The sequence below is a fragment of the Penicillium griseofulvum genome, assembly GCF_001561935.1.
Source record: "Penicillium griseofulvum strain PG3 chromosome Unknown contig_84, whole genome shotgun sequence".
Classification (NCBI taxonomy): Eukaryota; Fungi; Ascomycota; class Eurotiomycetes; order Eurotiales; family Aspergillaceae; genus Penicillium; species Penicillium griseofulvum.
Window position 1 is genome coordinate 419653 of NW_024467475.1, and position 22744 is coordinate 442396.

At 48.8% G+C, this 22744-nt stretch overlaps 7 protein-coding genes across 7 annotated transcripts; 4 read left to right on the top strand and 3 right to left on the bottom strand.

The window, feature by feature from the left end:
• Window positions 1-164: 164 nt before the first annotated feature.
• Window positions 165-1267, bottom strand: PGRI_047130 (Zinc finger, GRF-type; the record flags this gene model as incomplete). Its single annotated transcript, XM_040792426.1, has 2 exons — window positions 165-1033; window positions 1111-1267. 2 exons carry the CDS (start codon window positions 1265-1267, stop codon window positions 165-167), a joined length of 1026 nt encoding a protein of 341 aa, XP_040644393.1.
• A 280-nt stretch (window positions 1268-1547) lies between these two features.
• Window positions 1548-2864, top strand: PGRI_047140 (ankyrin repeat domain-containing protein; the record flags this gene model as incomplete). The annotated part of the gene is made up of 1 exon (XM_040792427.1): window positions 1548-2864. The coding sequence occupies one exon, from the start codon at window positions 1548-1550 to the stop codon at window positions 2862-2864; it is 1317 nt and encodes a 438-aa protein (XP_040644394.1).
• A 239-nt stretch (window positions 2865-3103) lies between these two features.
• PGRI_047150 (PX domain-containing protein) lies at window positions 3104-6202 on the bottom strand (the record flags this gene model as incomplete). Its single annotated transcript, XM_040792428.1, has 7 exons — window positions 3104-3331; window positions 3397-4540; window positions 4588-4684; window positions 4742-5363; window positions 5436-5744; window positions 5809-6038; window positions 6103-6202. The coding sequence occupies 7 exons, from the start codon at window positions 6200-6202 to the stop codon at window positions 3104-3106; spliced, it is 2730 nt and encodes a 909-aa protein (XP_040644395.1).
• A 712-nt stretch (window positions 6203-6914) lies between these two features.
• On the bottom strand, window positions 6915-9643 carry ace1 (putative C2H2 transcription factor (Ace1); the record flags this gene model as incomplete). The annotated part of the gene is made up of 5 exons (XM_040792429.1): window positions 6915-8103; window positions 8163-8441; window positions 8492-8736; window positions 8814-9067; window positions 9139-9643. The coding sequence occupies 5 exons, from the start codon at window positions 9641-9643 to the stop codon at window positions 6915-6917; spliced, it is 2472 nt and encodes an 823-aa protein (XP_040644396.1).
• Window positions 9644-12110: 2467 nt separating this feature from the next.
• Window positions 12111-16617, top strand: pex6 (AAA family ATPase peroxin 6; the record flags this gene model as incomplete). The annotated part of the gene is made up of 3 exons (XM_040792430.1): window positions 12111-12297; window positions 12364-16105; window positions 16191-16617. 3 exons carry the CDS (start codon window positions 12111-12113, stop codon window positions 16615-16617), a joined length of 4356 nt encoding a protein of 1451 aa, XP_040644397.1.
• Window positions 16618-17718: 1101 nt separating this feature from the next.
• Window positions 17719-18906, top strand: PGRI_047180 (F-box protein; the record flags this gene model as incomplete). The annotated part of the gene is made up of 1 exon (XM_040792431.1): window positions 17719-18906. One exon carries the CDS (start codon window positions 17719-17721, stop codon window positions 18904-18906), a length of 1188 nt encoding a protein of 395 aa, XP_040644398.1.
• Window positions 18907-20080: 1174 nt separating this feature from the next.
• On the top strand, window positions 20081-22400 carry PGRI_047190 (GABA permease GabA; the record flags this gene model as incomplete). The annotated part of the gene is made up of 15 exons (XM_040792432.1): window positions 20081-20166; window positions 20221-20254; window positions 20314-20383; window positions 20444-20685; window positions 20739-20853; window positions 20904-20982; window positions 21040-21074; window positions 21124-21152; window positions 21202-21259; window positions 21313-21514; window positions 21568-21645; window positions 21706-21834; window positions 21884-22031; window positions 22095-22173; window positions 22231-22400. 15 exons carry the CDS (start codon window positions 20081-20083, stop codon window positions 22398-22400), a joined length of 1554 nt encoding a protein of 517 aa, XP_040644399.1.
• Between the last annotated feature and the right edge of the window lie 344 nt (window positions 22401-22744).

Here is a 22744-nt window from a genome sequence, read left to right on the forward strand (position 1 = left end):
GGACGAAAACATAACAATCGCAGATCACAAAGGTATCATATCATCGTAGCAGTTCGTGGGATAGGTGGCCCATACTGAGCCAAAGGTATGCCAGGACATCCGAATGCGAATCTCCGAAGTCATCATTGGTAGTGTGCTGCCGCGTATGCAGTCGGATTGACCCCTCAATAGGGTTTCATTCCCTCAATGAGAGAACGATCGAGTTCCCTCTGAGCCTCCAGGTCGGAAACACGGTCTTGCAGCTTCTTGATATCGTCATCCTTCTTCTTTAATGCTACCCTCGTCATATCCCGTCCACGAATAATGCCCTGTGTCTTCAAGTCCTGCCGATTAAGCAGCGACACGACCTCATCAAGCGCTTTGTTTGGCAAAACAACACTATGTTTTTCCAAAATACTGAGTAGACTTTTTGCAAGATCTGAGGTGTCAAACTTCGAGTCTGCAGATAGTACATCGTTGTATTTGCTAGGCGTGGGTGTCATGCATAACTCCACAGACGAGGGAGGAAACACCTCGGTGCGAGAGGAGCGGGAAGAGCGGGATGAGAATGGCGTCGCGGGTGCAGATCGGTCGGTCGAAGGATTATCATTTGTGACTTCTGCCAATTTGCGCTTGCCGGGTGAGGTCACCATGGAGGTGCCGGGGGTCTTGAATGGAGATTCGGGATGGAAATTGGGTTGTGAGATGAAGCTCTCGGTCTGGCTAGAAGAGAGTGCCTTGACAAGCTCATCGTTATCATCTGAGTCGTCGTTCCAGCCAAAATCATTGGACGCTTCTGAGATCATTCTGGCCTTAGCTGTCTTTGGAGGCGACTTGAAATTGTGTTGCGGAGTATTGATGAATCTGCGCTCGGTCTGTGGAGTGAGTAGCCCGTTGTTCATACGTCCTGTAGTGCGCCTGGATGGGGTGAGCAAGAGAGGGTCGGGTTCAGATCGAGAGTTGGCAAGAACAACTTCTTGCTCTCGTATTGTAGCGTCATCTGCCCACAGGAAGAAGCCACATTTGAGATGTGGAGGTTGTGCGCAAGTCCAAACTATTTTCCAGGTCAGTTTTTAAATTAATATAAAGATAGGTTTCTATGCTTGAAAGCCTAAGCAAGATTTCACATACACCATTTCCCAAGGTTTACTCCCTGCTTCTTTGTTTGACGACGGATGGCAGCCGGACGCTCTGGGCAGTTACAACACCAAATGCCATCTTTGAAGAGGCCACGGAGACTCCGCGATGTGGTCCCTGTTGAGCCTGGGTATTTATGAGGGGATGACATTTTCGACTGTTCTTCCCCAGATGTTGTTCAAGAGGGAAGATGAACGTTGTCGCCATGGAAACTTGCTTATCTTATCCATGTCTTGGCACTTTTAAGACTTTTTATGGAGTCAATGGGGGATTATGAGCTAGAAATAGAATATAGAATAATCCGAGACAATCTCATCTATATCTTAATCCCCAATGACCTCACAGTTGAGGCTGATCTCCACATATATAAGCTTAACCCCACGTCAAAGTCCTTTTACCCCCCTCATGTTTCGCCATTCTAAAGATCTCAAATGCATACACTATGCATCGACATGGGGCCACTCTCAACCCTCCCTAAAGAACTATATCTCGCAATATCCGATTTCCTCCTATTATCAGACCTAAATGCATTCACATGCACCAATATAACAACCTACAACCTCCTAAACAACACCCTCTATAAGCGCGATGCAAGCTCACCAAATCCAAAATCCCTCTTTTGGGCCTCAACAACCGACAACCCATCAACAGCCCTGAAATCTCTCTCCGCAGGCTTCGACATTCACTTAAGAACAGACACAGACCCGCGAATAAAAGGTTGCACGCCAATAATGCTAGCCGCGCTACATAATAGCATTTCAGTACTCAAACTCCTCTTGCTAAACGACGAAGCAAACCCAAACACCCGCGACAGAAAATGGATCCGCCCGCCACTGTCCTGGGCCGTCAAAGAGGGCCACTCGGCCATAGTGCAGACCCTGCTGAACGACGACCGTACAGACGTCAACTTGCAAGATAAGACAGGCGATACCGCACTTATGATTGCCGTCAATCACCAGCCCAAGATGATGACGCAGCTTCTCTGTAACGAGAGAGTGGACCCACGCGTGCCAAATCGGCAGGGGTGGACACCGCTCAGCCGTGCTGCGCGCGACCCAGACGGCGATGTAGGCTTACTTCTTGCTAAGCATTTGCGGTTGATTCTCGAGGGCGACGATGCCACTGCACATTGCCAGCATGTGTTTTTCTATGCGGCTATCATGGGGCATGCTGATATTGTGCGGTATTTGGTTCGGTATTTTGGGGAGAAGCTTGATCCCAACGCTGATGGGCAGAAATATGGGCGGGGAGCGTTTTCAATTGCGGCTTCGGCGGAGCGGGTGGATGTTGTACGGTTCTTATTGGGGTGGGAGGTTACGGATCCTAATTTGCAGACGCACTGGAAGAGGCAGACGCCTTTGTTTGTTGCTGCGGAGAATGGGCACGAGGAGATTGTGGACTTGTTGGTTGGATGTGAGAGGGTTGGGTTGGAGATTGCTGATATGCATGGGACTACCCCGTTGGGGGTTGCAACAGAAAAGAACCATGAGGGGGTTGTCAGGCGGCTGTTGACTGGGTCTAGACGGGCTGATCCCAATTCTCGTGATGAGAACGGCCAGACACCGCTGTTTAATGCTGCATTTTATGGTCACATAGGTGTTGTAGAGCTATTGCTCGAGGCGCATGGAATTAATCCACATTTAGGCGATACAGATGGGAAGACGCCATTAGAGGTGGCATCGGAGAATGGTAATCAGCAGGTAGTAGAGGCGCTACAAAGATACATAGGCAGTTGCAACTCATCATGAATATTCTCGTCTCAATTATCATGACCTATCTGACGTGCGGTCCCTAGGTATCATTCGCTATATCTATCTAACCCTTCCTCCAACCCCTTCGGTGCAGCAATGAGCCAGCAAGTAGAAGCCAGCGAGCAACCCCAGAACGGATCGATGTGCGACACACAATCACATAATGGGAATCAAATGGGAAAATTCGTATCTATGGCGGTATCATGAATGCAGCAAAACAATTCTAACGTCGGCACCTAATCAGCAAGCACGTGCCGCAACATGACACCAAACGGTTCAGCAAGCTTAAGAATCTCCGTAACCTCGGGCTTGATGGGTTCACCCGCGGTACGGCGAAGTTGATCCTGCTTCTTTGTCCGCCGGCGGCGCTCTACGGCGATGGGATCGTCCATGTCCTCATCTCCAGTGTCTTCGTCAGAGGCATCAGATGCTTCATCCGAGATAGTGAGGTCCTCCAGATCGGCCTGTAAACCCAGGGTTAGCCTTAAAATCCAAATTCATTTTGAAGTCAAGTAAGGGGAATACATACCTCATCAAGACCGAAATCACTGCCCTTAAAGGTCGTGGCTCCTGGAATAGTGTCCCCAGAGGTACCTTCAGCAGCCATCTTTTGGCGAGTTTTGTTCAGATGCCAGCGTTTCCGATCTTCTTGCCACTTGATAAGCTGATTGATTTCTGTGAGAGCAAGGTCTTTGTCAATTTGGCCAACTCCGGCAGCTCCTTGGAACAAAGCGTTAATGTCCATTTTGCCTCCGGCGGGGCCATTGCGCAGGAAATCGAGAATCTCCTCGATCCAACCCATTAGAGACTGGAATAGGCCGTTATCGTGCTGGTGCACTTCGTGGATGAACTTGTAGAAGTTGGCCTCGTGACGAGCGCACAGATCGATGAAGGCCTGTACTGTTTGGTTCGGATCGGCAGAGGCATCCTGGCGCTGGGCGCTCTCAATCACATTAATAGCATCGTCGGCAAAATGAGCAAAGTCCGTAATGCTGTTGTATACGTTGGCGGATTTGTAGACCCTGACGAGAGGCTCGTAGAAGATAGTGAACAGATCGCGGAAGAGCTGCAGTGTGACTGGCTCCTCGACAATGCCGAGCATCATCGCCTTGTCGCGCTGGCGGGTATAGAGTTTCAAAAGCTGCTTCATGTGAGCAAACCATTGGGCGCCCTGTTGCATTTCGAGGTCTACATTCTCCACAGCGTAGTTCCAAGCCACATAGCCGTTGAACACCTTGCCTATCTGTTCCGAGTTGAGGTCGGGTGATAATAGTTCGGAGCGAAGGATGGCCACAATAATGTCAACATCGTCGGAAACAGCCTCTTCTCGGATCACATTCTTGATTTCTTCCGCAGAATCCGCGAAGCTCTTGAGCTTCTGAGTGAGAACTGTGTCTCCAACCTTTGAAGCCAGAGAATCAATCGATCTTTGGAAATCTTTAATACTTTCGTTTAGTGTTAATGAGAAGATGCGTTGCAAAAGTGACCGTGAGCCGAAAGGCTGGGCCATGAAGAGGTCGAGAACACCAGACATGACTGCAGCAGGGTTGGCGATGCGAATCACATTCTTCATTAGCGTGTACGGAACGAGGCCGTGGATTCTCTTCGCCTGTGCAAACAGTTCAGGGGAGTTATCCTCTGCAAGGAACAGGTGATATATTGTTGCAGCGACTCTGTTCAATGTTAGTACAGCAACACACTCAGCAAACAAACAACATACTCAATGCGAAGCCACTCAGCAAATTTCTGATATTGCGGGCTCAGATCCTGAATTGAGGGTTTCTCCCGTATCTCGGCAAACAGTTTTGTCAGGCCATCTAGAATCCAAATCAGATTAGCAAACCATGTTGTGCTGGAAGGAGCTCGTGACTTACTGCTCTCCACAATATCCCGCCGGAACCGCTCCATGTACACATCCAGCTCTGCAGCTCGCTGCCTAGCAATCTCATAGAATCTCTTCTGCTCCTCGATCCTCACAGCATCCATGTCTTTCCGTCTCTGGACATCAATCAACTCTTCCTCATTCAAGTCGATGGGTCGAGCAGTCAAGAATTCTTCCATGGCCTTGGATTCTGCAATGCGCTTGTTTTGCAGTACAGTACGCAGGAACGCGCGCAGCGACACACGTTGCTCCTCCCGGTACAGCACAGTGGCCCTCGAGACGTCGCTCGTTGATACACGCGGTGATTTCGTTGATCTCAATGATCCTCGGGAGATCGATCGCCGGACGCCGCCTGGGGTAAGAGTTGGCGCAGAGAGCCGATCCTCGGGGGCATTCGTGTCCAATGTCGAGAGCGAAGAAAGAGACGAAGCGTCATCATCTGCACTGGAACCCCACCAGCTCGAGGTGGAAGACTTGTTCTTACGAGGAAGAGGTGGTAATTGTTTCCCTGGCAGCTCAGTCCTCAGCCTCCTGTGAAGCTTAACAAACTCTCCATATCTCCTCCCAATATGAACCTCCTGCTTATCGTGGCGACGAACTCGAATGACGAATTCCTACAACAGATTTTGTCAGCAAATAATCCTAACTCCCAAATTAAAGCGATTTGCAGAATTAATGAAACTCACTGCATGTTGATGGTATCGCACTGTCCGCTTGACAGAGGTTGTCCGAACAGCAGCCACATTCACATCCCAACCATTAATAGAATTACCCTCGGGCATATTAAACAGCAGGCCCGATTCCTGAGCACCACGCTCGACGATCTCCATTTCGGAGAACTGAATACGCTCCTCATATCCCGACGCGGTCGGCACACCCGAAACCATCATCAGCTCCACGAGTTTCTCGCATTTCCGAGCCAACTTCCGGCGCTTCGTCTCCTCCAGTCGATCCTCCGAAGACGAGACATGTTTATTAGCAAACGATTCCAAGAACTATATTCCCCAAATGTTAGCCACAATCCTCCACAATTTCCATTCAGGGAAGCAAAAGACCCACGATTTGTAGCTTATCCTGCCAAAACTCCTTTTCGCGCGCTTGATCAAGAAATGGGAAATTCCGAACGTGGTGAACAAAAATATACCGAAGAATAGGCAGCTCCGAGTCAACCGGTGCGACCTCACCGAAGTCCGATCTAAAGGGGGCGCCGAATCGCTGGAGCGCGGTGGGGGAATTTAGCTCGAAGATTTCGTCGCGGACTTCACGGGAGATGAGCTCGCGCTTGAGATCTGCGTGAGTGACATACACGTTAGCAACTGTGAAATCAGAAAATCATCATCTCCTTTAACTTACAGTGTTCTTGCTTGCCCGTCAGGATCTGACCTGGCGGGGTTGCACCCACATCGCCCTTGCCGTTGGGGAATGCGGAATCAGGCAATTGTGTTTCTGGCATTTTGAGGGATAGTGATCCTGCTCAGTTGAGAGGGAAGCTGAGTCCCTAGGGGATTGAACCGCACGGCCAGTGTCCAGGTGATATGAAGAAACTGTGGAAGTACAGAACGTGTCTGCCTAGAAAGGCGCTACAAGGGCTAGGCAAAGCCAAACAGTTCAGTACTGGACCCACGATGCTTCTGTTTCGTGGAAGATGTGGGAACAAAGATGGGAGGGCCTGAGTGTGGAGCAGTGTGAGTCGGGAGAGAAAATGATGTCGTCACCGGCCATATAAGGCTGTTGTTTACTATTCCATTTTTTATTTAGCTCAGCCTAACCTATTCTATTGTATCTTCCAAGGTTATTATCATGATATCTGACTTGACGTATATTGTAGATCAAATGCGCCAAGAATGATTAAATTGTTGCCTACAAGGTTAGTTCCAGATGCTCCTATTATTGATTCTAAGCGATGTAGTTTCCCTCATTTGGATATATTTTGTTTAGTTATTGTTCAAACCTCTTAAGACCATGTAGACGAATACAAAACTCCTATACTCAATATGATAGAAACAAAAGGACTAGATTTTAACCATGCTATTTGGTAGATAAATTGAGATAGATCAAAGAAATAAAAACAACCTGCATTACCATCGCTGAGAACATTAAATTCGCTTGAGAAAGAAGAATTGAGAAGAGTGTGTTGCAAAAGCTCCCCCAGGAATCCCACCCTCTTACTTCATGAATTCCAGCTCCATGTCGCGAGGGAGGTAGTGTCCCTGGGGTTGCTGGCCATTCCAGGGCTGCAGGCCATGCAAAATGCGCTCCTGCTCAATAGAGGGGAACATTTGTTGCTGAGCCTGGTGGTACTGAGCTGAGTGGTCGCTAGGAGTGTGCATCATGGGCTGAGGGCCACTACCCATCTGAGCGCTCTGGTTGTAAAGCGTGAAGTCGTTACGCGCTTGAGCCTGCAGTCCGTATTCGTAGCGCTCAGAAAGAGTGTCGCCGACGTTACAAGAGTCCGGGGAGTACAACATGGCATTGCCCTGCGCACCAGGAGAGAGGCCAGAGGGCTTTCCAGAGACATCGTAGGAACACTGGTTGAGGCTCATTTGCTCGTAATCATTCGAATAACCCTTCAACACCTCAAGGGAAGGACCATGGGGGAGCTGCGCGGCCATCGCAGTGTAGTCCTCGTTGGTTGGGTAGTCCAGGTTGCTCCAATCCAGGTCAAAGTTGATGCTTTCAGTCCCGGTGAGTGGAGATCCATCAAATGACACAGGTCCCATCAGGTCGGGAACCGATTCAGCTGATGGGATAGACATGGAGTTCATGGACTGTCGGTGCACTTCGAGGGCCGGAATCAAGCCGTTCGGGTCACCGGCTTCAAATTGACTTTGGAAGCCGCTCAGGTTCACCGAAGTGGGGAAAGAGTTCACATCGGTCATCAGATAAGGCGATGTTTCTCCGAATAGGGGGAAATCCTCCCCATGAGCAAGCGGAGGAGGGTCGGCAAAGTTAAATTGGGGATTCTCAGGCCAGTTGTAGGCCTGGTCGCTGGGGGAAGGGCTGGGGCCAGGAATTGGAGACGCAAAATCGGTCGTCTTCGAAGCAGGAGTAGACACACTGGGAGTCTGAGGAGTGGCCTGCGCAGAAGAGCCTCGCTTACTGCCATTGCGGCCGTTGTTCTTGGATCGAACGTAAACCCATCCATGGGATTTTTCCATGTGCTGCTTGCAGTTGCTGGCTCGCTTTGAAGCATAGGGGCATTTGTGGAATTGGCATTTGAAGAGGGTAGGCTTGTCTGAATGTCTGTCGTTCATGTGACGATCACGTTCTTTCTCGGTAGGCCAACCTTTGGTGTGGTAATTGCAGTCAGAGAACTCGCACTTCCAGGGACGAGTGTGTGTCTTTTCATGCTTCCTGTGAACGGATTAGAATTCCCATTCTAATACTTCGATTCAATGAATAGGACAACTTACGTCAGATCACAGGGGCGCTTGAAGACCTTGTCGCAGTCGGCGCACTTTTGGTTGATATTCATGGGAGGAGCATCCTTCTTGCGGCGGGCCATAGAGCGCTCAACGCCCTCATCGACCGCATCGTCAAGGGTAATAGTGCGCTTAGGAGCACCAGAAACATCCGCCTCGTAGGGCTTTCCTGTGGCCATAGAGATTGGCTTTCCATCTTGCATAACTACAAGTTCAGCAGGCTTCCCATTCTTGGATAGACCACCTTCAAGGGTAGCCTTCTCGGTGCTACTTGGACTTGGTTAGGTTTCCGTGTCTAAACCAAACGGGATAACACATACATCAGAGTTATAGACTCCTTGTTGGACTCGGAGCCCTGAGTCGCCTGGACTCGCTCGCGTTCGGCACGAACCATTGCTGCGTATCGTCGGACCTGTGAGACAAGGTCAAGGAAGTATCCGTTAGTGTAAGGTCGATCGGCTGGTAGTCTTTGATCACGATCGTTGAGATGCGAAGTCGACGTATGCAAGCACTGGATTGTGAACTCGCAAAAGTTGAGATAAGAATTCCGAGAAGTGGCAGAGTTCTTTAAATAAGAAAAAAAAGAATAAGCTTAAACCGTAACTCCATAAACCCATTGAATAAAACAATGCATTGACTTACCGGCGCCAACCACAATAGGGTTTTCTCGAGGTCACGCAAACAAACAATCTGTTTATTGATAATGCGCTGGGGGACACTTCGGACCAAAGGGTGGAATGGTTTCAAGCGGGGTTCTTTCAAAATAGGAACAAGCACAAAACGTTCAATCTGTTTACAGGCAGCTCGGCCCAATTGACGTTTTGGTGACGAACCAGTATCAAAAGCTGAGATAGAGCTTGTAATAGCAGATTGTTTGTCATGAATACCATCATTCACTATTCATTGTTAGCACTCAATAGGGAACAATAAGGAGCAAAGACAATGCATTTTTGCATGTGACACCCACCTTTATTTTGCGAGTCTGCGAGCCCCTCTTCGCTACTGACAGAGGTTCCAAGTCCACTATCGGACTCGTGGCTATGCTGTTGGGCCTTTTTCTCGTCTAGTGGTATGGGAATGCTGCGACCCTCTTCATTTGAGGAACGCGGGGAGTTAGACATAGACTTTGAGTTACTGCGAACTAACCCACCCTCCAAAGGACTCTCACCGACGACCTCCAAGCTCTGGTCTTCAGTAGGTTCCAGAGTAAGACGGTCTAGGATAGAAGTCATGCGCTCTTCAGCAGCAGTGATTGCTTCCAACGAAGTGGCCGAGCGATGAGGTAGGGAGCGGATGTTCAAGACAGGGTCGCGGTCACTCGATGGTGGAGAAGTGGGAGTATGGAAAGTCTCTCCTTTCTTCAAAGGCATCTTAGAGTCAGGGGAGTCGTTTGACAGGGTGGGAAGGGCAGTGTTTAAGACGGGCCGACGGCGCGGGTGCACCCGCGATGGCTCAGTCTGGATGGCAGACATTATTGGGCGAACTGTATCAACCAAGATTGATTTAGCATATATTTCGGACAGGAAAGGAACAGTGGATTGCGGCTGATTGGCCCATCGCATGACTCACCGGAAAGTTGTCCAGATGATTCGAGAAGTGACGTACAGTCGAGTCAGAGATGCAAGCCCCGATTTGATGTGGATTATCTCCGTTGGTATATAACAGGACCACTTCTCTTGGATGTCGACCAAGAATGATTAAAATGGACAGACTTGAACCGAGATGGGACTCTGGAGATATATCACGATAGCGTCTGATAGTCTCTAGATGAACATGCACTCCTAATCCAAAGTGTCGCGGGGGTCGGCAGACTCCAAAGCGAGGTTCGGGGCAGAGAGGATCAAGAACACCAGCAGAAATAGCTTTTTATCAACGATATCGATATCCGAAGACAGGATGAATTCCCCGGATTTTAAGTGCTGGGATTCCGATGAGATATAACGTCCAAGATTTTGGGGGGTGGTTTTCCAAGCGGTGAGCCCCACTAAATACGAAATCTATGAGATCCTTAGAGTGAAGGCAGCGAGAATTGAAAATGAAGAGTAAACCCGAACACAGATGATGGGGGGAATAAGCGGATCAAGGAAGAGAAAGCAGAGAGAGGCTCATGGCGTGTTGGATGTCTGCCTGATAGACGAAGACGCTAACACGAAAATGGTATAGATTGCGATGGCTGAGCACATTCTCCGGTATGTGATTGGCCATGAAAGGTAATTGTATGGTAAACAAATAACGGTAATTAAATAGTCCCGCCTTGTAGGTGGTTCCCGCGTGGCCCTCAGCGGGTATCGTACCGTTTCTCCACTAGTTCCACTGAATTCTTAAAATGGAAATCCAGAACCTTGGAATTTTGGTCTAAAAGAGCCTCACCTCCGCAGGCAACATTTTTTTTTTTTATCTCAAGAGAGAAATATCTGCTCGAATGTCGTCTATTTAATTTTTATGCCTACTTCACTTATTACTAGGGTCATGTCATAGCGAAAATCAGGGCCTTATTGGCATGGCCCCCAGTACCCCAATTAACCAAACGGTCCAACCAAAACCATTTGTAAGCTGGACCTGGGCACCTGAGTACCATTAATAATGTTACTACCCGTGGACTCCGTAATGACCATAATAACTGGATGATTTCGTGCCGAATACGAGCTGCATGCACTTGAGCCTCCTATCACCGTTTGTGACCGGTCTAGTTAAGTTGGTTCTCAGCTTGCGTTTGTCGGACGAAAACACGTTCTGCTCATATGGTGCCAAGTGGCATTCACCCCTCGGCTCCGCCCCCGTCTGACTCCTCTTCCTCGATGCACAGCCCACTTGTCCATCAAAAAGGACCAGTCTTCCAAGGTACTCTGTATGTTGTACGATACTTAAGCCTCTTGTTGCGTCTAATTCTTGCAACACCGTACTCCGTACTGAGTACATAGAATTGATGGTCATATCTACAACCACCAACGCCAACCGAATTAAAATCTAATAGTATATATGGACATGGATGCCAACCACATCCATAATTACATTACTCTGTACATTATAGCTGAGGCTCTACCACGCCCCAGACCATAGAATTGGTATGGAAGTCTATACCCCTGGCGAATCATCCGGAGAAAGCGATCAGCCAACAGCATTTTTATCGCCGAAATGTATCTTATCTATCCGTGGACATCATTTTTGGCTCCATCCGTCATCAACCTGACTATTCCAGGCTGCGATATTATTCCCTCAAAATGCAACTGCCTAACAGTTTTCTCGTGTCTCCTAAATATCCAACAGCATCTACGGGAAGATCTAGTAAGAATGAATCTGCCTTGACCATAGTGAGAGTTGACAAATATATATCTCTAGGCAAGGGACTGGTTTTGCCAAAATATATATAAATAAACTCTTTGAATATAAGCTCATCCGTTTTTGTTCATATTGATTAAGACCCCAGGAATCAATTGGATCCCCAAATGATGTCAGCTATTTAGAGGGAAGCCCTGGAGTTTTTCAAGCTTCGTTTTACTATCACAAGCAGACAACGGTCAATTGTGTTAAGAGCACGCTTGCGATAGAGATCGGAGAGCAATACACTCTTGAGTACTTTTTAGGCAAACTTGTTAATTTAAGAAAATTGCAGAGCTAGAATGTACTATATATGTATCCTCTCTATTTCATTCTACTATTCATACGAAGTACTCTGTACTCCCCGGCCGATTGGACCTCGGCTTCGGGATATGGCAGAACGGTGGGCGGTGCCGAGATGCCCGCGTGTTGATTTCCCCCGGATTCTGGATCCGGCGAACCTCGTCTTCTCTCCTCAGTAATTCGCTGAATTTGTCGCGGGATTCTGTACATATTCTCATGGGTGATTGTTAAACGGATGATTTGGTGATTGCATTCCGGTTACATCCTCTATCTCGCGCGCTTCGTTTGCCGACGGCAACCCAACAAGATAACACACCCATGGACTTTGAACAGTACGGGCAGAGCCCCCAGCAGCCTCGACAGCGGAGAAGAAGAGCTGGAAAGCGGCGATTGAACAAATCCCCCATTACAGCACGTTTAGCACTGGATCCCCAGTTGCGTGGGAAGATCGGCATATTATCCGAGGATCTCGCGAATGACCTCTTCCAGCAACAGGCTCTCCAAGGTGAGTGTGAAGGCCCTTTGGCTGTACTTATTAAGAAGGCTGACTGACCTGTCTTTTTCTGACTAGATGTCACAACTTCCGACGATGGAGTGCTTTATGTTGCAATTGCCCCGCATACGCCGACTTATACTTCTGTGGAAGATCAGGCCTGGACGATACTCCCAGTGCGCATCCAGCCCACAGAGAGATCGCCAGTTCCAATGTCACACTCGACTGTTTTGTTTCCTGAATCAGCAGACTCGCTCCAGCCTTTCCTCCAGGCCTTAGGGAAAGTTGACTCGTCACGCAACTCCCTCCAGGCACACCGTTCCATAGAGATTCGGATCCTGGATGTCGCCCCGATTCATCTCGATACAATCTTTGTGACCGTTGAGAGACATCTCCTACGCAATCATGATGATATCCAGAGCAAATTTGGCGGTGGATTCACGAATGCGCAGGGGCCGAATGGACTCTGGGGGAAGGCGGGGAAGTCGGCAGAAGCCAAGAAGTATTCGAAAAGAGCTGCAGCCGATGCCGAACAACGCCTCACTGCAGCGGTTCGTGAAGCATTGGGAGCTCAGCGCATTGTACATACCGGAGAGGTGCTGCCTCTTCCGCTCCCTACCCATCCCATAACTCATGCGCCACCACCCCCTGCGCGGATCTCATTCTGCGAGCCCGTTTCACAAGGCTTGCTGATGCCGACGACAAAGATTGTGCTTGTCCAGGCTCGCCCTCAAGGACTCCGCGCACAACAGACTGTGCCCTCGAGATCTGCGCTTCTGAAGCAAGTAGCCGAGGACGAAGCTGACGACACTTCCAACGAACAATTTTATTCTGCAGCCGAGGATAAACCCGGTGAAAGTGGGACAGAAATGGAGGTCACATCAGCTGCTGAGGAGTCTGAAACAGAGGGCTCAGTCGGATCCATGAGTGACTCCTCGGATGACTCTCTAGAAGATATGATTTCTCTTAGTGCGCCTGAATTGCCACAGCCACCGTCAGGGGTGATGTCTTCCTTGACTTCGGCAACCCCAAGAGCCGGAGGGCGACGGTCGGATGGAATTCATACCCCCGGGTCTGTGGCATCGAACTTCACATCAACAACCATGCGCCCTGGGCGTGGCGGAGGCAAGACCTTCAAGGTGGAAGGTCTTCTGCAGCAAGTTCCAAATGAGGTTCTGCACCCTCGACCTCGCGACGATGAAGACGTCGACTCCTTTGTCTTCGTAGATATCAGCACCCTCGCCAAGATCGGATGCTTCTCTGGCGATTGGGTCAGAATTGAAGCCACCGAGGAGCCCCAGCTGAACATGTTCGCCTCGCTCAAATTTGGAAGTTTCAACGACTCCCCTGACGACTCAGGCGATTGGCGCCCAGTTAAGATTTTTGGTCTGTCGGGTCTTCCGTCCTCCAAGCCGCGGTATGCCATTAATCATTCAGGTGAACGCCGGTCTAGTATTTCACAACGTCAACCCACCCGCTTGACCCCTTCAGTTTTCGTTCCCCCGTTGCTTCTTGGTAACATTGAAAATCCCAAGTACCTGCGGATTTCCCCCATGACTTTCGCTACTCCTAATGGCTCTTCCAAACCTGGCATCTTGCATCACATGAAGAACACTGCTGCTAAAAACCCACCTTTGGCGAAAGAGGTCACACTGCTAAAGGTTTCCACTCCTCTCTCAATGGATCGGGCCCTTCAACCAGCGCTGTTTGCAGGACTAAAGCAGTACTTTGAGTCACGCCGGCGTATCCTTAAAAGTGGTGATTTGGTCGGAATTAGCGTGGACGAAGGACTCGGCAGAGCGGTGTTCTCTGGCACCGCTGGCGGTGACAGTGCCAGCCAAGAGGAAGACATCACTATCCGGCTGGGCCAGGGTGTCAATGGAAATACTGCTGGAGCTCGTAAAATCGGCGTCGCTTGGTTCCGTGTCGGGCAGGTAGCCCCGACTACTGTAGAGGAGCTGGAGGAGACAGGCGAAGATCAGTGGGGCGGAGTCGCTGTACTTGACCCGGCTACCACGCGTATGGTACAGGCCGGAAGCGATGTGAGCCGAGTTCCCGGCGTTTTGGACAACGGGTGGGAGTATTGGCTGGGCGTCAAGACGATCCCGAAGAGCGTCCATGATACCCCAATGCCCCATGGCATTGTTGCGGAACCACCTCAGTCCTTTATCCCATCATTGCAGCAGCGAATTCGTGATTTAATGTCTGCTGCTACAAGCCCGCGGGCTATTCAGCTAGGAATGAAGCCAGTCTTTATCCTCCTCAGATCTCAGCAAAGACATATCGGCAAGGCAACCGTCGCAACTCGAGCGTGCTCAGATATCGGCCTCCACACATTCCCAATCGATGCATATGACATCCTCACAGAAGGCGGCGCGAATGGTGGCGATGTCAAGACCGAAGCATATCTTAAAGCCCGAGCGGAACGGGCTTTCCATTGCGGAGCGAACTGCACCGCACTGTTGATCAGGCATATCGAGGTTTTAACCGCCGATCGCATTGTCACAGCAATGACCGACATATTGAACGATGCCAGAGTTGTCATTGCCACCACCACTGATGTTGAAACTATCCCGGAAGGTATCCGCGGCCTCATCACCCATGAGTTCGAGATGGGTGCCCCGGAGGAGAAAGAGCGCGAAGGCATTCTGCAAAATGCTGTCGCAGAGCGAAGTATCAGACTGTCTGCGGATGTGGAACTGGGTACCATTGCTCTGAAGACCGCAGCTCTTGTCGCAGGAGATCTGGTTGATGTCGTGGAACGAGCTGCCGGGGCGAGAACAGCTCGCCTCGAAAGTCTGGCTGAGGCTAGCAAGAAGCTTTCAGGCTCGGAGGTCTTTGTCAGAGACGTCCTGTTGGCAGGAGGTGACGGTGCACGAGGTGTTACCAAGGCGGACTTTGACACTGCTGTAGAAGCTGCGCGGAAAAACTTTGCTGATTCGATCGGTGCACCTAAGATTCCAAACGTTGGCTGGGATGATGTTGGTGGATTGACTAATGTTAAGGATGCCTTGGTCGAGACGATTCAGCTGCCACTCGAACGGCCCGAGCTTTTCGCCAAGGGCATGAAGAAGCGCAGTGGTATCTTGTTCTATGGCCCACCCGGAACCGGAAAGACCCTGCTTGCCAAAGCCATTGCCACTGAGTTCTCTCTCAACTTCTTCTCCGTTAAGGGTCCTGAACTGCTTAATATGTACATTGGTGAATCCGAGGCAAACGTGCGCCGGGTATTCCAACGCGCTCGGGATGCTCGTCCCTGTGTTGTGTTTTTCGATGAACTGGATTCTGTTGCGCCCAAGCGTGGTAACCAGGGAGACAGCGGTGGTGTTATGGACCGTATCGTTAGTCAACTGCTCGCAGAGTTGGATGGAATGAACGGTGGCGAGGAGAACAGCGGTGGAGTTTTTGTTATTGGTGCGACTAACCGTCCTGATCTGCTTGACACTGCACTTCTCCGCCCTGGTCGCTTCGACAAGATGCTCTACCTGGGCGTGTCAGATACACATAGGAAACAGGCGACTATCCTTGAGGCTCTGACGCGCAAGTTCGCTCTCAACCCTGATGTCTCGCTTGATCGCGTTGCGGAGCAGCTTCCCTTGACTTATACCGGTGCTGATCTGTATGCACTCTGCTCTGATGCCATGCTTAAAGCTATCACTCGAAAGGCCACTGCTGTGGACGACAAGATCAAGACTCTGCCAAATGGTCCCGTCAGCACTGCTTGGTTCTTTGATCACCTCGCCACTAAGGAGGATGTGAATGTGACCGTAACCGAGGAGGATTTCCTGTCTGCTCAAGGGGAGCTTGTGCCAAGTGTTAGGTATGTCCGCTCTGCTCACCCTACCCTACCTATTGTCTCCTTCTCTTGGTGACATACCGTGATACGTGATACTGACCCCTCGTAGTGCCAAGGAACTCGAACACTTCGAGCGCATTCGCCAAACCTTCGAAGCAGTGGACAAGTCAAAGCAAGACCCCGCTGCTGCCGCGCCACAGACAATCGCAGAGGCAATGGAGGCATTCAACCTGGGCGGCTCGGTAACTAACGGTGATAGCCACCTAACCGGTAGTATCCACGGTCGTATCGAAGGCCTGAATAAGAGGCCAGGCAGCGCTGTTCGCAGTGCCAGTGGCCAGTCAACGACCAGCAGAAAAGGCAAAGGAAAGAGCTCCAGCAAGAAGGGAAAGGGGTCTCGCATTGGTGTGGAATCTGATGGATCTGTTGATGGTGACGATGAGGATATGGCAGTTGGTGCCAAAGACGACGAAGATGAGGATGATTATGTCGTTCGGACTGATCACTTGATGAAGCCTATGGAGGAGGTTGAATAGAAAAGGTCTGGACGGACATATATAACGTGCTGGCACTATTCTTCTGACCTACCAGGCGGTCTTTGTATCTACTATGCTGATTTGATATACCTTTTATCTGTACATTTCTAATTCTTTTCCCTGTTATAACTACATTTGTACATCCGTAATCCTTACGAAGAGTGTACGTAGCTTAATGCCGTGGTGTCGGATTGGACGAAATCCCAAGATCTCTCAACTCATTCCTTTCTAGCATGGTATTATCGTATTTAGGTTTTCTTCGTCACAGTATGTAGGTTGTTCCCTGTCACGTCACAAGTTTCTATAGTTGGAGTTAGGTAGTAAGTAGATCCTATTTCTTACTACCAGTCAATTTCGTTTGGACTTGTCTTCAGTCGCCTTTTAGAGGGAGAAGTACATAGTATCCCCCCTCTCACCTTATAACAGTCTCGGGGCAATGTTCGGCATCCCTAGCCAATGCTTCATATATTCCTTAAGCTTATAGAGCGTCAACAGATATTCAGAGAAAAAAAACATGTTGCAATAAACGCATCCAGCATTTCTCTTGACAACTTCAAGTCATCCGAAAGTTCTATATATCTCTTTCGGGGGTGGAAGGAGGAATCTCCATAATGGGGCCTATGACTCGCAGAGCAACTCGATCACCTTATGTATCTTGAGAATATTAGAATGAGTGCACATATGCGATGGGATAGCATGATCTCAGGTTTGGCCTTCTCTACGATCTCATTAAAGCCTATACAATATATCGTGTCGTAAATAAACATAAGATCTTGCTTCCTACTGTCATTTCGTCTGTTATGGCAGTGTAATTTCCACTTCGTTTTGAGGGGGAAGGGACGGTGTTATGTGTCTCTTTTTGTCACTTCTTCTCGTTATTTCTTGTCTCTTCTTCTCCTCATCCCTTCCCATCCACTCTTCATCCTTTCCAACCAGAGGTTTGTTATTATTCACATAGTGTATACCTCACATTCACTGACATGAGATGAACTGATAGGTTTCTTCCATCTGACTGCGCGTGTCTCCAGAGGCTTCCCTTATTGCTTCTCTCCAACACATTCAATTTCACCTTTTCCCTTGATCTGTACGCTGTTCCACAAAATGAACAAAACGCGTTTCACGCTGAACACGGAGCAGTTGTCCAGGGGACAGGCTCTCGCCAACAGCTGGGAGCCTGCAAAGCTGCTAGGAATACTTGCCAAGAATCCCCGTACCGTTCGAGATGGAAACCTTGATTATGAGGAGGGAGATATGCCAGAGGCCCCCATATTCCAGGAGGAGGGTACGAAGGGCTTGGGAAATTTGAGCTGTCTCCCCAACGAACTCGTGGACATGATTTTCAACATGTTGGACATGCCCAGCGCTATCCGACTCTCATATGTCAACCGCACTGCCAATAACTTTGTTCGGAAAGGCCCCGTACCATTTCTCCGGCGATGGGCTCCCGGCCTGCCGAAGATTCTCAAACAGACCCAGATCCATAAGACTTGGGCCATTGCTGACCTCAAAGACGCAATTCGCCGTGAAAACTGCGTGGTATGCGGTAACTTGTGCGTCCAACTCTACCTTCCTACGATGGAACGTATCTGCCATGCATGCATGCACGACAACCATGCATACTGGTGCCTCCCTGTGGAGCAGGCAGCCTTGATTTTCGGCCTTGACCTACCTGATGTCATTGACTATCAAACAATGTATCTGCCAAGGATGAGCTTGAATGGCCGTGGTCTGGACGATATTAGCGCCTGGGTTGTTCCTGTCAAAGTGGCGCTGACCAGAGCCCTGGAGCTATATGGCACCCGCAAGGCTATCAAGCGTGCTGCAGAAGGCAAATTGTCAGGTATGGATGAGCCCCAAGAACATGGCACTCCTGATGACGAAGAATTTGTGATCGAAAACGAGAATGACATTTATCGCGCTGCTTCCTTATCCTCCAACTTCAAACGACTCCGTCCAATTGACACCGTTGGAATGGAAATCAGTCATATCTACCACCATGACGTTACCTGTCAGGTACCTGTTGTTCCTAACGGGAATACACGCAAGATCCTTCAGTTGTGCCGCGGTTGCACTGCCATGCTCACAATCAGCAAGATCAAAGGCATGGACAAGAGCCATGTGCAGAGTATGGGCATTGACCCCGAACTCGATGTGTTTGAGCGAGGGCTTGCGTTCTACCATCGTGCCTTCCGTGTGCGGACAGAGGCCGAGATGGTTGAGCATATTCGAACTGAGTGCGCTGGGAGTTGGACCCTGTTGTGTGCTGAGTCTGAGAATGAGGCGCCATAGGTGGCTCTCTTGCCCTGGACAGGGGACGTGATGATAACCATTGTCTCTAAGACGTTCGGCTAGGATGGACATGGGAGCTGGAGGAGGAACGGTAGGTCAAAGGGGGTGGTTCAGCTGTATTCGTTGAAACAAGTCACAACCCGCAGGTCAGATATTTGAGAATTTGAATTTCCACACATGTCAAGTTGTGATTTGGGAGAAGAAACGTGAGGGGAACAATGTATGTTGTACTTCGCAGGGACAATGAAAATATGTGGCCGATGGCTTCTATGTAGCCTTTCAGGATTCGATTCTCGTTATTTTGTTATCTTTTCTTTCCTTTTCCCTTTCCAAATATGGACAGGGTTATTTTTAGTTATGGGTAAGTTGAGATACACCTAGGGCACGTATTTTGAAAAGTAATATACAGATACTAATATACGGAGCAGACTAGAATAAGGTTAGGGTCCAATCCGAAACGCTTCATCCCTTAACCTCTGTATCGATAATAAACGTATGGACAAGATCAAAAGTTCCGGAGAGATATCTTTACATAGGAGTATTTGTCTCTAGAGATAGGGAAGGCTTGCGGCCCACTGCTCCACACTTAAATCCCACCTCGGCTCAATTCAACTGAAACGGGGAGATCATACCAGCTTACAGTAAAGCTAGTGTTGACCAAGCCCTTAAAACCAATATATCTTCATTTATCACGCATATCACTATGACTTTTTGTATTTTATCTCCAAAGATCGTCTATTTCCCTCCAAAGTTACATTTCCCCCCGCATACTATGTGGGTCGTCAGGGTACAGAATTGACCAATGATAAGACAAAGAAGGCATAAGCTCTGGGGCTGCCGGCGGAAGACATCCATGGATGGATCATCGGTCAGTGACTTATCCGACCTTGAAAAGGGCCAATAAAACGATGATCTTTGTAGCTCAAAAGATTGTGACTGGCTGAAATCGCCGCTCTCGGTCCCCTGAACCATTCACAGTCACAACTGGTTATCGCTTCTAGTCTTCTATACCCCAAATTATTTACATAACACTTCTCCGTACTTCCCCCCCGCGTGGCCATGAAGAGAATATTGGGATAATCTGTCGTCATGGTGTTTCTTCCGAGCCTGTTTAAGATGTCTAGTTCTCCTCATCCGACCTTTCTCTTTTCATCCTTTGCCTGACATAGCAATCATGGACAAAGAAGAATACAATAGTGATGAAGCTCAGCTGGCCCAGATGGGCCATAAGTCTGAATTGAAGCGAAACTTCTCCTTAATGTATGTGCTACAATTGACCATTCCTGGATTGTGCTAACCTATTCGTTTTTGAAGTTCGATGCTGGGTCTGGCTTTTGCCATTCTAAATGTACGTGATGCGACCGGTATACCCAAATCTCATTGGAATCAACAATTGACATTGAATAGTCATGGACCGCTTTGTCGGCAAGTTTGTCCCTCAGTTTGCCCTCAGGAGGTAGTACAAGTATTGTCTGGGGTATGTATTCGCTGGGCTCTCTGTCCCTTTCTCAAAGTCTAGAGCTGATATGAGTCCTAGGTCTTGTTACTGCAGGAATCTGTAATTTGTGTATGGCAACCTCCCTAGCCGAGTTCCTCTCTGCATACCCCACTGCTGGAGGGCAATATCATTGGGTCGCTGTGACTGCATGGGGAAAGTGGATGCCAATTCTTTCTTGGATTACGGGCTGGGTCAACTGCTCTGGCTGGGTTGCGCTGGTCGCAACCGGTGGCCTCTTAGGCAGTCAGCTCATTCTGGGTGTAATTTCTCTCATGAACCCGGTAAGTTATTCCAGGATCCATTATTTGATGCTTTTGACTGACTTTTGTCATAGAGCTATACCGCCGAGCGCTGGCACCAATTCCTGATCTATATCGGCTACAATATTGTTGCCTTCCTCGTCAACGCCTTTATGAACAACCTTCTGCCTTATGTTACCAAAGGCGCTTGTGAGATATCCTATATTGAGCTGTTGGAGATCTTCCACTAATTCCAACAGTCATCTGGTCTTTGACGGGGTTTGCCGTCATCTGCATCACCGTACTTTCATGTGCCGCGCCAGAGTATAACTCTGCCAAGTACGTCTGGTCGACCATCCATTAGACCCTAAAACCGAAAAGACTGACTTAGAACAGATTTGTCTTCACCGATTTCATTAATACAACAGGATGTAAGTTTCCCGCATCGTAATCTTATGTTTCTTGAACTGACTCTTGCAGGGCCTGATGGAGTTGCATGGTTGCTTGGGGTATGTCGTTTGATGTCAGAATTCATGAGTATATCTAACATATTCATAGCTCCTGCAAGGTGGTCTTGGTGTTACTGGCTTCGATGGCGTCGCCCACATGATCGAAGGTAACTTCTAGGAGTTTGTACTTGATCATGGTCCTGAAGCTAACAGACTACAGAAATCCCCAATCCCTCGATTGAGGGGCCGAAGATCATGATTGCTTGTGTCGGTATCGGTACCGTCACTGGAACAATTTTCCTTGTTGTATTGCTCTTTGTGGCTGGTGATATCAACAAAATCATTGAGTCTGCGGCAACTCCGCTCCTTGCAATCTTGAACCATGCCACCTCAAGCAATGCAGGCGCTATCTGTCTCTTGATGTAGGCTTTCCTGTTCTCCGGTCGCTTTCTTATTGTACTGACACCTTCTCAAGCTTCCCGTTGGTCTGCGTTCTGTTCGCTGCAACCGCTATTATGACCACTAGCAGTCGTATGATATATGCCTTCGCGCGGTACGTTATTATGGGCCCTTCCTCTTTTCAACGTGAATATTGTACTGACAGTAGCTATAGTGATGGCGGTCTCCCTGCGTCCCCATTCTTCTCTCGCGTTCACCCCAAACTACAGGTTCCTTTGAATTCGCTATATCTCAATCTGGCTCTCGTGACTATCTTCGGTTGCATCTTCTTGGGATCAACCAGGTAAGAATAAGCACAACACTTTACCCTGGATAATGCTAACATCCCCTAGCGCTTTCAATGCCATTATCTCAGCATCGGTGGTGCTGCTCGATGTTTCATACGGAATGCCAATTGTAGTGAACTGCTGCCGAGGAAGGAGAATGCTACCCGAGCGTTCATTCAAACTGCCAGAAATCGTTGGCTGGACCCTCAACATCGTATGTGATCTCCCCCACTGCGACTTTATTAAAATGATTATTTACTGACTCATAATTTCTCAGGTATCATTGGCGTACATTTCCCTGACTACTATCCTTTTTCTCTTCCCCCCTGAATTGCCTGCCACTGGTAGCAACATGAGTTAGTTGGCTCTCCCTTTTTGTCGTGCCAAAGTATGAAGCTAATGTGATATGACAGATTACTGTGTTGCGGCATTTGGTATTGTCTTCGTCATTTCCACCATCCAGTGGATTGTAGATGGACGCAAGAATTTCGTCGGTCCCCGCATCCAAGTGGAAGTCTTCAATGGAGAGGTCGGTGCTCAGCCAGAGCAGCCGATCCCATTCGTTGAACAGCATAAAGAATAGTTCCGAAGTCGCCAGGATATATTACATAGACTATAGCTAGAATTTTCAAATAGAATTCCTCGAATCCAGGCAACTATTTCTCACTAGGGACAGTGATACGTCGCAAAATAATGTAGTTCTGTATTTGAAAATGTTCTACTTTAAATGAGACATATCCCGATTTGCCGTTTGCTAAAAGGGTGGATTATATTTGCTGAAGCAGGTTGAGTACCAGCGGGAAGTAGTCCGCTTCCGACGCCGGACCAGACTCATCTGCTATCACGTGATCAGATTGATAACCAAAATTTCCTACGTCATATCAACTTACGATGCACGTGATGGCTTCCCAACAATCCCATCCAAAC